Raw genomic sequence first — 14,640 nt, 5'->3', positions numbered from 1 at the left:
GTGGTTTGCTATTGTGTGATCTCGTGTAATTGACAGGTTGTCCCGCCCTTGCTCCAGTAAACACGTCATCAGAGATAAGAAGGGATAACGTTGCAAATGAGAGGAGAAGATATTTTGATTAAACATTATGAGGGCACAAGAATTTGTAAAAAAAAAAAAAAAAAAAGGTTCTGTCATGACAACTCTCAGATTGTTTGGTATGGTAATGGATATGACAATGTTTGGTCTGTGTTTGGTCTTGGTGGAATAGATCTGCTAAGCTGCTGCTGCAGAGCAAGTACGGGACTTGCTACTGCCCATACATACACGACACGCTGCTGTGAGCAAGACATGCTGCTGCTGTACAATATAGTGTAGGGGAGCGCGGGGCACAAAATAACGCGGGGTTAGTTGTAACGCACATGGTTTAAATGCTTTCACACAAGCTAGCATGAAGAAACTTAAGCATATTTACTAGTTGACATCTCGACAATATAGAGAAAAAATTGCGCCAAAATTCAGAAATCTTTGGAAGATATCACTGAACATTTATTTAACAATAGCAAAAGTAAATTTCTTACTTAGGGTAATTTTCATCTAGATTTTTTGTGTTTATTTAAAATGAGACAAATCTGATATTATTTTAAACTCCAATCTGTTGTTTAGCAGTTTGGGTAGTTCTTTCATGCTTCACGCAGATAGGGTTCATTGTAACACTGCGTTACAATGCGCCCCGCTATTAGAACTTTAATATTCTATACAGTTACGATACAACTGGCATAATTAACTTTTATGAATATCTGTTGAGAATCCATGGAAAAAAGGTGAATAAAGACTGAGAGGAAGAACCTGAACATGCAGAAAATATTATTTCAAGAAATTTACAGCATTTGTAGTGGCTCGTCTATTTATCTCGTGTTCTGTGAGAGTGTTCACTGTCAAACCACAAAATTATTTAAATTTGTATTTCTAAAAAAAATGCCATTATTTTATATGAAAAAAATAATATTTGTCTTTTATTGACAAAATATTTTAGTTTGTCATGTATATATTTTTAATTAAATCAGATACAATTTTTAGCTGTCATATGGTCATGTTACAACGTGCCCCATCACATGTTACAATGTGCCCCACCTGTGGGGCATGTTGTCACATTTCACTTCCCTTCTTTTGGGGTAAATAAAGAAAAAAGTATACACTGTATTAATGAAACAAAGCCACATATTTGTACCAGACACGTGTGAAATTAATGTGGAATAAAAGAAATTCTCTGAACCCTAAGTAGATTTACAAAAAAATGAGAAAGTCAAAAAGCGTTAGGTTGTGCCTCGCTCTCCTCTACATATATTAACCGCAGCAGATCTATACACAGGCATGAAAACGGGTCAGGGGTGAAAAAGATGAGGAGGATATTCCCCCTCTAGGGGGTCTGGGGGCATGCTCCCCCAGAAGAGAAATTTAAATATTCCATATTTTAAAGCATCAATCTGATGCATTTTGGGATGCTTTTTTTGCCAACCTGGGGAGAGCTGGAGAAACTTAACTTCAGCCATGAGTCAAAAATTATTATGGCCTCCTTACTAAGTATTATGAAGGGGGATCGAGGGAATCTTTATTGGTGTCAATTTTCAGTCTCTTTTTAATGATAGGCTTTACGCATCTGTCAATCATCCCCACTTGCTATTTGGGGGAAGAACCTAGCGCTATGATTGGTCAAACTCTTCTTCTTTTGCTGTTGCTTGATTTGAGGACTGCGCGTGCACAGAGGCATCACCAGGTTTTTGCGTAGTTTAGAGTGACAAATCGTACCAGCGTACTTTGAAGTCAAAATGCGTATCCGCTACGCAAATTGCGTACAGGTGGGCAGGTCTGCTTATTGATAGAACGGTGGACCACTTTACCTTCTGCCTTGTCAGTCCCCTCACCTCAAAATCTACCTCCTCAAAAACGGTAGCGTTAGCTAATAATTTTCCACCAGAGCTTTAGCTAGCTGGCTAACGTTGCGTTCTCTCCTGCTGTGTTCAATGACTCAATTCATCAAGCTGTAGCTAACGTTAGCTAAGTCTATGTCAACAGAGCTCCTGGGTAACTTAACTTAGATATACCAGAAAATATTAAAATTATTGAAACCATCCAGGGCCGGATTTGGACACATTTTCAGCCCTACAGTTTCATGCCTTAGATCGGCCCACTTTAATTCACGACTGACTATATTAAAATAATGTAATTAAAACCTCAGTATAAGTCTGCAATAGTGCACTGTTCTCTACAACCTTGTAAATAATTGTATTTTTCAAAAATATCTTCAAATACCCATGATAGTACAAATGATAGTACAAAAAATGCTAAAATTTGATATAGTTATTTTTATAGTTATGATTTTATAATGTGAACCATTGATTAATTCTCTAACCATCTAGTGGCTGTAGTTAAAAATTCATGTTATTTTAATTTTAATTTAATTAAGTGTTTGCTTTCCAGTAGATGGCAGTAATCGTCCACTAAACCCAGGCACATTTTTCATGTCTATCACTATGAATGAAATTTAGAAATGTAGATCTTTATTAAAGTGAATTTAACATAAAATTTTCCTATTTTATATAAATGTATATACTTAAATTATTACAAATTGGGGCAAATAAATAAAACAAAATACCATAAATCCTACAAAATTGCACAACTTTACAGTAAAATATTAAAGTAGGCTATTACGTTTGTTTAAAAAAAAGTTACATGTTACAAAATCACATTTTACTCTCTGGTTAAGCTAGTTGGACAGAAAAATGAATATTGTTGGCCAATGTGTAATAGCATAGCAAGCAACATAAGATAAGTGATAGGCCACATTTTATTATTTGCCTACTATTATTACGATATGAGTAAGCTGCATACATGCCTTTATCTTTTGCTAGTTTTCCCCTCTTCCTTTTTATTTATTCACGTTACTTAAATCGGCCTCCGGTGGCTTAGACCTTTTGCCTCACCATAATTTAGTGTTGATTTAGAACTTGTCCCGCTGTCCCTACAGACGTCACCTCATCCCTTCTTCTCGTATACTTTTGAGTGAGTTGTCTTCTCCGAGCGCACACTCCGAGTCCAGGTTAATTTACCCCCAGAGTGACATGATATCATTGACGTTGCGTGCAAACGAGCTGTAAAAACCCGATCGCGCATTCGTTTGTTTGTTTTTTCTTGCGCGGGTGCCCCGTGCCGGCCTGGGCCGTCCAGGCCTAAATCCGTCACTGAATGTTTTTTAGGAAAAAGTTAGGCTACTCAGCTTAGTACATTTGGCCGCGTCCACAGTTTCTAGAGCATCCATATTTCAACCCAGTGCCATGACAACACCGGCCCTCGCGGCCAAATAAACAGACCGGCCCACCGGGAATTCTCCTGGTGCTCCCGATTAGCCAATCCGGGCCTGAAACCATCACTCACCAAATTCAGTCAGGTAAATCGCCGAGGCCAGGCATGCTTTCAGCTTCTGATGGTGGTCTGCACTGGTGATGCAAGGCCCTTCGCGTTAAAGGGCACCTATTATGCCCTTTTTTACAAGATGTAATATTGGTCTTGGGTGTCCCCAGAATGTATTTGTGAAGTTTCAGAAATTTTTCAAAATACCCCACAGTTAATTTATTATAACCATTTGAAAATGTCATTTTTGGGGCCTGTTTTAAAAAGAGCTGTTTTGGTGTGTACCACCTTAAATATAAATGAGCTGCATATCCCCGCCCTGCCTTTGGATGAGGGCGTAACTTGCATACCTATGGCAATAAACAGTCGGTAGAAGCAGAATGGCTGAGAGTGAGAGACCCGCTGTTTTGTATGGCATTCAGCCGTACATGTTTGAACCGGAATCAGACCCAGATGATGAAGAGACTCCGGCAGAAGAAACACAATTGAGAATGGAGCAGGATGTCTCTGAATGGTTATTTGATACATTTATGTACTTATGGAGTTTTAATCGCGTCCCCTTTGCAATTATGGATGTGCAACACACACACACACACACTGTGATAAGGTTCGCGCAATTTTTTGAAACTACAAACACAAATACTGTGATAACGTTTGCTAAGTAAACATACACAGTTTTTAATACAATATCTTTAAAAAATATATATATATATATATATATACGTGTGGATACACACTATACAAACAAGGTTTGAATTATATACACAGACATTCTATGACGACGACAACAACTTTAGACGCATTTGTTATTGAATTGGCTGACATCGACTGAAATGACTATTTGCTCAAAAAACATTAAATACACTTACTTCTTCTGGAGGTGACGTTGGATCGCGAACAGTAGGCAACGATCCACACTTGAGGATTAACTTTGAAGCAAGACCTGCTTTGAATTGATCCTCGTTCTCAAAACAGTCAGTCAAAAAATGATTCGTGCAAACATAAACGTGTTTTGGAATTTTGAGTGGCGCCTTTCCTTCGTAAATAAAATCCATCCACTGCGTTTTCAGTGGCTCTGATGTCGGAAGTAAGTGAAAACTACTATGTTCATTATTACATCCCACAACAGAACACTTATGTTTCTTAGGAGACATTACCGGCTGTCGTTGAAACAATGCAGGATGGTTGACAGATCACCGAGGGCGGGGTCTATGCCAAAACCAGATTGTCAATCAAACCACGTGGGTGGGGCTTAGCGCAATTCTACGTCACAGTGAGAGCAATCTTAGAACAGGGCGTTCTGAGACAGTGCTTATGAATTATTGAGATTGTAAAAAAACCACTGGGTGGATTTTTCTCATTCTAGGGTGGTTTTGCTCACACACTGCCAACACACATTTATGGTCAAATAAACACCATGTAAAAGTGAATTTTGCATAATAGGTGCCCTTTAATATTTCCATGCACTCGCACCTGTTCGCAGTTCACTGAATATGAATCGGTTCTACACGATTCACGTAGGTCACCTATTTTGATTTCAAAACGGCGAATTTCGCCGAAAGGTGAGGGATTTTCATGTCTGTATACAGGTGGAGCTGGGGAAGGTGGAGGGTTTCTGAAAGTGCGTTACAACTGCTACAGCAAATGCTGACCAAGTATTTGAAGGTTGAACAGTGAGCTCATTGGCTACTGATACAGCAGGAACCAATCAGCTGTGCCCTAATAGAGATTGATGTGATTGCAAACAGATTGAGTTAAGGACCTATCAACCTGTGCCATCTAGAGTTTCATGACAGAACTTTGTATATATGCACGGATAAATCATTTAGAATAAACAATACAGTATTCCATAAAAAAAGCAGTTCATCAAGGTCTAATTGTTTGATTGAAGCAGTTCATTACATGTAGATTAATTCATTTTTGTTCAGTCTTTATGTGTTGTTAAATGTCTTCTTTATCAAAGAATGACAATGTCATTCATGTCACAAAAAAAAAAAATAAATAAAAAAAAAATCGTTGACAGCTTTTGTGCTCTCTCAAGACATGACAGAGATTGCTTTTATATTCTTAAGAAGAGTTAATAACAGTTACCAAATTTACAGCTGTCAAATCTTTTGGAATTATCAGGGTTTATTTATTTTTTATTTGCTAAATTTTGCATCATGAAATGTACTGCAGACAGTAAGTGCTACAAGTCATTGCACTTTTCCATTATGCTAAGGTCAGATCTATTTGTAGAATTTATGACTCTGTGAGGGGGTGATATCTGACGGCCATAAAGACATAATCCATTATGGCCACCTTAAAAAATATCAACATTTCAGTAGGGGCTTTATGCAGTGAAGTGTTTTCTTAGCTATTAATCTTTCTAGACCTTTGGAAGTGTATACACAAGGCGAGAAAAATGGAAGCAAGATCTGACAGATTTTCTGATTTATTATTTGTTTTAAAGTTATAGATAGATAATGCATTGTTTGTACAATATATTTGCAACCATAAATTATCTTCATATAGTTGATCACCCCATTAACTTATGTAAATGTTTGACTTTTCACGTTCCTTTTTGTATGATTAGTGTTACACTGCCATCTTGTGGACATTATAAATGAGCACACAAATAGTCCCCAACATTTTTGCGTATATAATTGTATATTCTAGAACTCTTTCTTACTCTCATGATTCATTTAGAGAAATGAAAAGCAACTAAAACACATTACTATTGAACGTTTCATTATTAGCAGCATGTTAAAACCCATTTAACAGATTCACAATATAATTTTTCACAACTGAAAATGCTGTTGGTGCTTCCTGTCACATAATGGTCAAGAATCAAGATATACGTTTTGGAAGATTTTAGAACCTAGGATGAGTCCTATTACACTGTAGACTTGATTTGTATCCCATAACAGCCCATTCCCACTTTATCTCATCTCAACTCATATATGGCCAGGAAAAAATTATGAGATGAGTAAAATCTGGAAGCTACTGTTTGGCAAATCTCTCCTCAAGAAAGAGACAAAGGAGACCAAATTGCATTGATCAAAGTTAACTTCCTGTAATGGTTCATCACCCAACTTCTACAAAGACTGTGAGAGATCTAAGAGATAATCAAGCTGAAGAGCAAGAGTTTATGAATATGGGAGCGTGACAAGCATTCATAAAGACAAGACTGTGATTTCATCGTTTGTTATGGAAATGTAATGAATAATTCATCATCTGCCGGACTGTATGAATCATTCATTCTCTAATTGAATTTGATTTCAGCAAACTTCCGAATTTAAAACACAAAGATGTTGTTCTGCTTTTAATCCGATACAATGCCAGCAGACCACTCAAAACTTGGCAGCCGGCATCTCAAAGGAATAAATAACAATTCTGGCTGCGACTCAGGACTCTCTCATTTTTCTAATGACAAGAGCCCGTTTCTACATCTCACCTTGCACGTCTCCCTTCCAAAACGCCGTGCACACAATGAGGTGAAACTAGTCATTCTGTGTGTTCTTGTTATTGGCTGCAAAAAGAGCCTGTTCATATTAGAAAAATGAGATTGTGTAGTAGTTGGTGGTGACAGCATCGACCAATCAAAACCTTTTAATCAAATTAAATTTATTACAATAATACTGACTTGTTCAAGGACAATGGAGCTACTTCTTTGTCCATGATTTAATTAAAGTTTTGATTCTCAACTCTTATACTATAAAACCTTTTTGTCAATTAAGAACTGGGATAGTGGAAGTTGTGTTTTTATCATTTTAAATGGACAGGGATGAGCTCATATTATGATACAATAAAACAGTGAGTCACTATTTTTGTTGACCTTCAAGGATGCTTAATGACTAAAAGAGATGATTATTCTGTCTCCATCTTTTGCTTTCAGTCGGTTCCTTAACTTTTCTCCCTCTCCACATGCCCCTAAAATGTATATCTTAAATGTGTTTAAGAGGCTTAAGAGTTTATATGGGTCTTTGTCAGAGTAATATTCCTGTCCTTAAAGAGCCTGCAGATATACACCTCCTTATCCGAGGCTTTATTCGGATTAGCATACCATACTATTCTTTATTGCTGCAGTATATACTGTGCTCACTATGCATATTTTCTGTATACACAGAATTGCATTGAATCCCACAATGCAATGTGCTCAACTTGACTTTCAATTTCCACGATGGATGAATTTCAGCAATTTCTGTTCTCATCTTTTATTTTTATAGACTAATTTAATCATATGACTGCAAAATGTTCAGTCATTTTTTAATACAAGATGATAATAGAAAACCACCTGTTGAGTTATTTTAGAATTATTTATAAACTAGTATATTATTAATATATAATATTTTATTTAATTTTAATTAAAATTCAAATTTTCAGAATTTTGTTTTGTTTAATTATGTTCTTTAGTCGTTTTTATTAGTTACATATATATAATATTTATACATCGTTTTATTTCAGCTTTAATTCAGTTAACGAAAACAATTGAAAAGGTTTAGTGTTAGTTAACAATTACAACACTGGAGGTCATGTGACAATGTATCATACTTCTGCACTGTATTCAGTACGTACTATTCTATTCTGAACAGTCTGATATGCGCAACTCCTGGATCGCAAACATGTGACCTTGGATCACATGACGTGACAAGTTTGGCACTGTGGGCAGTGCTGCTTTCAGTCTTCGCTCAGTTCTAAGGCAGTCACTGCGCTCAGGACCAAGGACAGCTCCTTCCTTCCCTACCTACTTGGATTTGATTACCTTGTCTGTATTTTCCAGGGTGGGGTGGGGTACCAATTTATTTTATTTTATTTATTTATTTATTTTAATATAAAGCATAAAGAAACAGAACAGTGAAGGAAATTCAAGGTCTAATTCTAGTTGGGAAATAATCATTTTGGAACTATTTGCAAATAATATTTGCATTAAACTATGCACACATGTACTTTTATTCGTATGCCTTATATGGCGAAACAGTTGCATACTTTTGTTTTAAAAAGTAGGTGGGACAAGAGTGTGTGTTTGTGTGTGGAAGGGGGTAATTGCTAATACAATGCTATATCAGATATGTACAATAGACCTAACAATTGTAGAAAAAAAAAATCATTATGATGTCCAGAAATCAATTTCAGTAGTAAATTGAGAACTCATGTTTAATGTGACAGTTTCATTCTTACATCTACTATGTCTGTAATACAATATATATTGTTAGTCCCGAGATTCTTCACGTTATAGTGAATAAATACATATATCCGCAGTTATCATTCGAATTCCCTAGTGGTCTGGTGGTAGAGTTTTTGTTAACTGTGTCAAAGGTTCTGGACAATTTGGCCATTTCTAATTATTGGGGGCTTTTTATGGTGGTTACGGCTAGCTTTAAAAATTTGGGGCAGTAAGATTTTTTTTTTTTTTTAAGAAATTAATACTTTTATTCAGCAAGGATGCATTACATTCATCAAAAGTGACAGTAAAGACTTTTACATTGCTACAAAAAAACTAATTCAAATAAATGCTGTTCTTTTAAACTTCGTATTCATCAAAGTATCAACAATTTCCACAAAAATATTAAACAGCACAGCTCTGATAGTAATAATAATACATTTTGAGCACCACATCAGCATATAGAATGCTGATCATGAAACTGAAGACTGGAGTAATGATGCTGAACATTCAGCTTTGCCATGAATAAATTACACAAAAATATATTAACATTTAAAACAACAACAACAAAAAAAAATGTTATTTTAAATTCACAATATTACTGTTTTTACTTTATTTTTGATTAAATAAAAAATGCAGCCTTGTTGAGCATAAGAGACCTCTGTTAAAAGTCTTACCAATCCCATCTGAACCTTTCAAAAACAAACCAAAGATGTGTTTGCATAACATACTGTACCTGGACTATATAGGTCAACAGGTACACATATTCCAAGTTCATTTCTTCTGGAGACTGAAGGGAAGATACTAACCTTAGTGGCAGAGACTGCCAGACAAGCATCACCACCTGGTTTCACACTCTTGCTTCTGAGAAACTGACTGTCTTGAAGAAATCAAATCAAAACCAAAATTTATACTAGTTTGTTCCACTCTGATTTTGCAGTTTATAAATGATCATTTATTAAATTTTATTAAGGGCTTTTAACCTTTCATTTTGCCTTTATTTAATAGAGATGCAAGATCAAAGGTATATGTGTCTGCAGGTTTCTTGCTGCTGTGTGATGTTGTTTAGCGGTTACATGTCACTCTATGTCTGTGTAATCACCTGCTCCAAACAACATGAGGATAGACTGACGAGCCACAGCATGCTTCTGTACATTCCAAGATGACTTGGTTGATACCCAAGGCTCTGAAACTCAATTTTGTCCTTGGCAAAGCATGCAGGATTGGCTCAGCTGGCAGCTGACGGTATGGAAATCTCAGAGGGGTGCGAAGCACAAAATAAGCTGTGCACCCTTCTGAGACTTCCGTCTTGTTGAAAATAGTCCAAATTGACTGCAGCATACAGCTACTCCACCTATGTTTATAAAGCCAGCAGTGACAGATGGGAATTCATGACTGTGCACCTCGTACTCCCTGAGCTGAGCCTCCACCAGCCTGGGACATTAATCTCTGGCTGAGTAAGCCCCACTTCTCTGCAGACTCATCTGTTAAATGGGAACTTGCCTGGCTTTGAGCCGAAGTCATCCTTTGTATTGGTAAATACAATAGCACGTATCTGTTGGAATAAAATTGATTGTTATTTCTGACTGCACCTTCAAAATGTTTGAAATAAATCTCAACATGATTATGTGTAAAATCATGTGTTTACAAGGTCATTTTGAAGAATATGAGCTGGTTGTAGCAGATTATGTAGATTAAAATTGGTTTTCATAGACCTTGCTCAAACTGACCAGTAATCTTTCAAGCTTTCAAAGGACCACAGAGCAGATGGTGTAGAATAGGTGTGGTTTAGCACAGCCGCTGCTCCTCACTGATCGTAGTGGGAAATATCTAAAGGCTGCAACGTTAGTTTCCAGTTTTACGGTGCTGATAAGTACTTTTCGCTTCCGAGAACCGAAATTCCCATGGTTCCAATACAATTTTAAACCTCTTATGATTTACTTGACAACGCAAGAGTGATGTAGATCTGCGAGGCGTTGCTACCGGAAGAAAATTTACGAATCTTACTATGGCGAAGACTTGGCTGTTAATATTCATAACCGGTTGCTTCGCCATTGGAACGTTAACAAGGAACGTCATCAACACCTAATTAAAATTCAAGAGCCAAGCATTCGCTATAGGACGGCAACTAAGGTACGTCATCACAATCTTATTTATATTCATACTCAAACACTTCCCCATAGGAAGGTTACCGGGAAACGTCATCACTACCTAATGAATATTTATGAAAAGGCCTTGGCCATAGTAGAATTAGTAATTTCGCTATTAAGAGCTCAGTTCATCTTTAAAACGGAGCGTGGGAGGGAGAACGGCGGAGAGCAGCAGCCGGGAGGCCAAAATGTTCATCAGACGAGAAGGTATTAACAAAAAACAATTGATTATACCAAAGAAACAATGTGTGTTTAGCGTCTAAATATGGCGAGATGCGAAATGTGTCCTCTTTGTGTCGCTTTCTCTACGGGATATTCTATGACCTATAGATGAGTGTAACGATGCAGCCTTATGGACACGTGCCAAAACTACTGTATAGCCTATATGTGTCTGTCACATACCCGTTTTTAAATCAATGTTTATTAATGTGTTAGTTATTGCAGATATGGTGAATTGTTGGATGACTTCTTTCTTTCTTTTTTTTTTTTTTTTTTTGTTATAGACCAATAATCGTTTGACACATTTTATACTTACATATTAGCTCTTTTTAAGTATACTGGTTATTGTTCCTTAATATTAATTCTAAAGATGAAAATTTATTTAGATAGATTTCAAAACAACTTTGCATAAATGTAATGACATGAATTAAAATAATATGAATATTGGTTATTCAAATATTTAGACTACATTTATATCTATACTGACATCGCCCTTAAAACAAATGTATCATGATCATATCGATCTCTGCTGTGAAGTGCCTATTTCCCCATCGGCCGTTGAGCCGTGCGTTTAAAAGGGACTTATAGCTTATCTTGGTTTTATACGGATTGCTTTGCTAATTGGATATTGAAGCAGTAGGACTAATCAGTAACTTTAATCGTCTTTCATTAAAGAGGCGAAGGATTTCGTTCAAATACAGTCATTAACTGTTGCTAACCCATTGTAGTGTACATAAATGGGTTAAAGCAGTAAATAGTATGCATGAGTCACGGTTGTGCTTGAAATCAGGGACACGTGCTGTAGTACGCTAGACTGCAAGACCAACAAAGGCAAAATGCAGTAACACTTTGTATAAAGTAAACATATGCTCAACTATGCCCCGATTCAGAGACATTTTGGAGCATTTTAAATTTCAGTGAAAGTGAGGTGTTTTACAGACATGCTTGTCACATAGTATTTAATGTTTGTCAAGAGTACATAAGAATTTTAATTGTAGGCTTATAGCATGCAGCAAAGGTAAAATACATGGCCATGTGCAATATATTAAAGTATTATTAAAATATTCATCATGAATAGTCTGTTTTTTATTGCAGTATGCTATTTAGTTATCATTGTTTCAAATGTAGACCTACGAAAAAAAAAAAATCTGTTCTTCATATTGGCTATCAGCCATTTAAATGTACAAATAACTGATAAAAAAAACAACAACTATTGGCCGATCTCTAACTACAGTGTAGAATCTGTGAGTTGATTTCTCATCTGAATTACTGTAATTTGTGTTTATAGGTACAGCGAGCATGGCTTGATGCAGCAGGAAATCAAGGTGATCCGTGGGAGTGGATCTGATGGCCTCGGTGGAGTTACTCTACATAAATAATAGAGGGGCAAGACCTGATCCCCCTGGGGTACTGGATTGGTCTTCTAGCCCTCTTCATGTTCACAGGCTAAACAGTTCGGTGGAAGAAGCTTCTCCCACTCTGAAGGTGCCTGCCTGTGAGGGACAGTGTAATTCAGCACCAAGGACGGCTCCCCTCAGAGGACAACATGGCCAGCACCGCCATCATCCCGCAGAGAAGGTCAGGGTGTGTTGCGACGAGGAGCTGGAGACCTCGTTCACTTACATTGATGAAAATGTCAATCTCCGGTTGGCCACCCCGGACACGAGCGAGAAAAGTGCTCGTCATGCAACTTCGCTCCACGACTCCTCGAGCGAAATCCGTCCTGAGGGCCTCCAGGAGTTGTCGCTGATGTCTGACATCGATCTCAGCTCGGAGAGTTCTGGGAAATCCGTGGATTATGGGTTCATCAGCGCAGTTACGTTCCTCATCACCGGGATATCGCTGGTGATCATATCGTACACGGTCCCTCGTGACGTCACAGTGAACCCAGACAATGTCACCGCACGCGAAATGGAAAGACTGGAAAACGAGAGTGCCAGAATAGGCGCGCACCTGGACAGGTGCGTTATCGCAGGCCTTTGCCTTCTCACCTTAGGCGGAGTGGTGCTGTCCACTCTGCTAATGATTTCGATATGGAAGGGTGAGATGTACAGGAGGAAAGCCTTTGCTTATTCCAAGCACTCCACAAAGCTCTACGGTTCGATTAATTTAAGAACAAGATCGAGCCCCAGTCGCTCATCGCCACCACATAGTTTGGTCGAGGAGGAGAATGGCAATGCCATTAGTTGACTGTTTTCTCCAGTTCTCTATTGGACTGCCAACATAACAATGACCTTTCCAGCATGGCCAAAAGAGCTTGTTTTTTGACCTTGTATCAGTGACAATTGCTTACTGATGCAGAAAAACCTAGCATCACATAACAGATTTCTCAGGCTCCAGAAATATACAGCATGATAACATTGGCATTTGTCATAAAGCAAGTTACTTTTTGAATAAACAGAGGTTTGAAACATCAGGTTGTGTGGCAGGAAGTTAAATGAATTTGCAGATATTATTCAAACCCTTACTCTCCAAGCTGAAAATGTAAGAGCTAAAGCTGATTTAGCTAAAGAAATTAGTCCGGTTGTACAGAATCCTGCTGCTAATACTGACAATCCTACTGCCTCTTTCTTACTCTTTCAGAAAACTGAAATATTTCCACTTCATTGAGTGCTGCAGTCTCTGGTTTGGTGCACTACATTGCATTTAGATCCTCAAAAAGCATTGTCCTTTGAAACACTGCAAAAATGCAAATGTATTTTTGGGATGGTTTTGCCATTATTTTCTCACATTGTCCTTGTTAGTTCATGTGTGGAACAGGCCATGCAGAAATTTAATACTTTTTTCCCCCAAGCACTAAAATATTTTATAAATATTTAATGGAGGAAGCTGCCACACAATGATTTGCCATCTTTTGGAAATTTAAATCCATCTCTCTGAGAGAGCATAACCCCTGTATCTTCTCTGACACTATATACACAGTTGAACCTAAAGTATGTAACAAGATATTGACACAATCGAGAAAAAAAAAAAAATCTATGCTCACGTAAGAATTACAAATACAATCTGTTTATCTCTATCAGTGCATATTCTGATGATAAATTACAGTTCATAAAACTCATAACTGACTCACTTTCTGTTATGAAAATAAAATGATCTATTATTCTTGATTTTGTGTTTAATTTCTTGTGATAAATCATTAGCACGTAGCTATTTTATAGCTATAAGCATGACCACTTAAAATCTGAATTTGATATTTATAATCATGAGTTGGCTGTCTGACTATGAGCTTGTTTTGTGCATCTTTCTGAGGTTGCACTGCATCTCGAAGACAAAAAAGGCAGAGACTGAATCAAATGTCTTTCTCCAAGTTTCATTGGGCCTTTTCCTGCAAAGATTTTAGCTTTAAATTCATTAAATAACCTATATTTTTTAAAACAATGTAGATGCTTCACATCAATATAAAAAGTAACGTGTGAGTTTGTAACTGATTGTAATATAATGGATGTTGCTATTTTACAGGAATATTAGTTTTTTGCTCAACAGCTTCCTCACAATGAGTAAGATCTAAATTTTAGATAAGCCTAAGGGGATATGAGTCACCGGTAATTGTCCACGTTGGATGGGCTACCGGCTGTCTTAAATGGGAATTAAAATGTTAATAGGTTCACCTATAACAAGCAGAATGTAATCTGAGCAGTTAGTAAAATTAGTTAGTCAGAGCGCATACTTTTACCTGTCACAAAATAGACCCGTATAAGTCACCTGTAGTATGAGGTAACCATAACAATAGCATCG

The 14,640-nt window shown here is 37.1% G+C and overlaps 1 protein-coding gene across 2 annotated transcripts; it reads left to right on the top strand.

The window, feature by feature from the left end:
* Window positions 1-10,535: 10,535 nt before the first annotated feature.
* LOC125244096 (transmembrane protein 74) lies at window positions 10,536-14,012 on the top strand. Of its 2 annotated transcripts, none has more exons than XM_048154059.1 (2): window positions 10,536-10,666; window positions 12,191-14,012. In XM_048154059.1, exon 2 carries the CDS (start codon window positions 12,250-12,252, stop codon window positions 13,090-13,092), a length of 843 nt encoding a protein of 280 aa, XP_048010016.1. In that variant the 5' UTR covers window positions 10,536-10,666; window positions 12,191-12,249; the 3' UTR covers window positions 13,093-14,012. The 2 variants fall into 2 exon arrangements, with proteins under 2 accessions (XP_048010016.1, XP_048010014.1); XM_048154057.1 differs by lacking the exon at window positions 10,536-10,666 and adding an exon at window positions 10,738-10,890.
* The last annotated feature ends 628 nt before the right edge of the window (window positions 14,013-14,640 follow it).

This window comes from Megalobrama amblycephala, linkage group LG13 (genome assembly GCF_018812025.1).
Source record: "Megalobrama amblycephala isolate DHTTF-2021 linkage group LG13, ASM1881202v1, whole genome shotgun sequence".
NCBI classification, from domain to species: domain Eukaryota; kingdom Metazoa; phylum Chordata; class Actinopteri; order Cypriniformes; family Xenocyprididae; genus Megalobrama; species Megalobrama amblycephala.
Note: the sequence above shows the minus strand (reverse complement) of the source record. Positions and strands in the feature narration are given on the sequence as shown.

Excerpts from the sequence above, each read along its gene's own strand:
- LOC125244096 (XM_048154059.1), top strand. The coding sequence starts at position 12,250 with ATGGCCTCGGTGGAGTTACTCTACATAAATAATAGAGGGGCAAGACCT.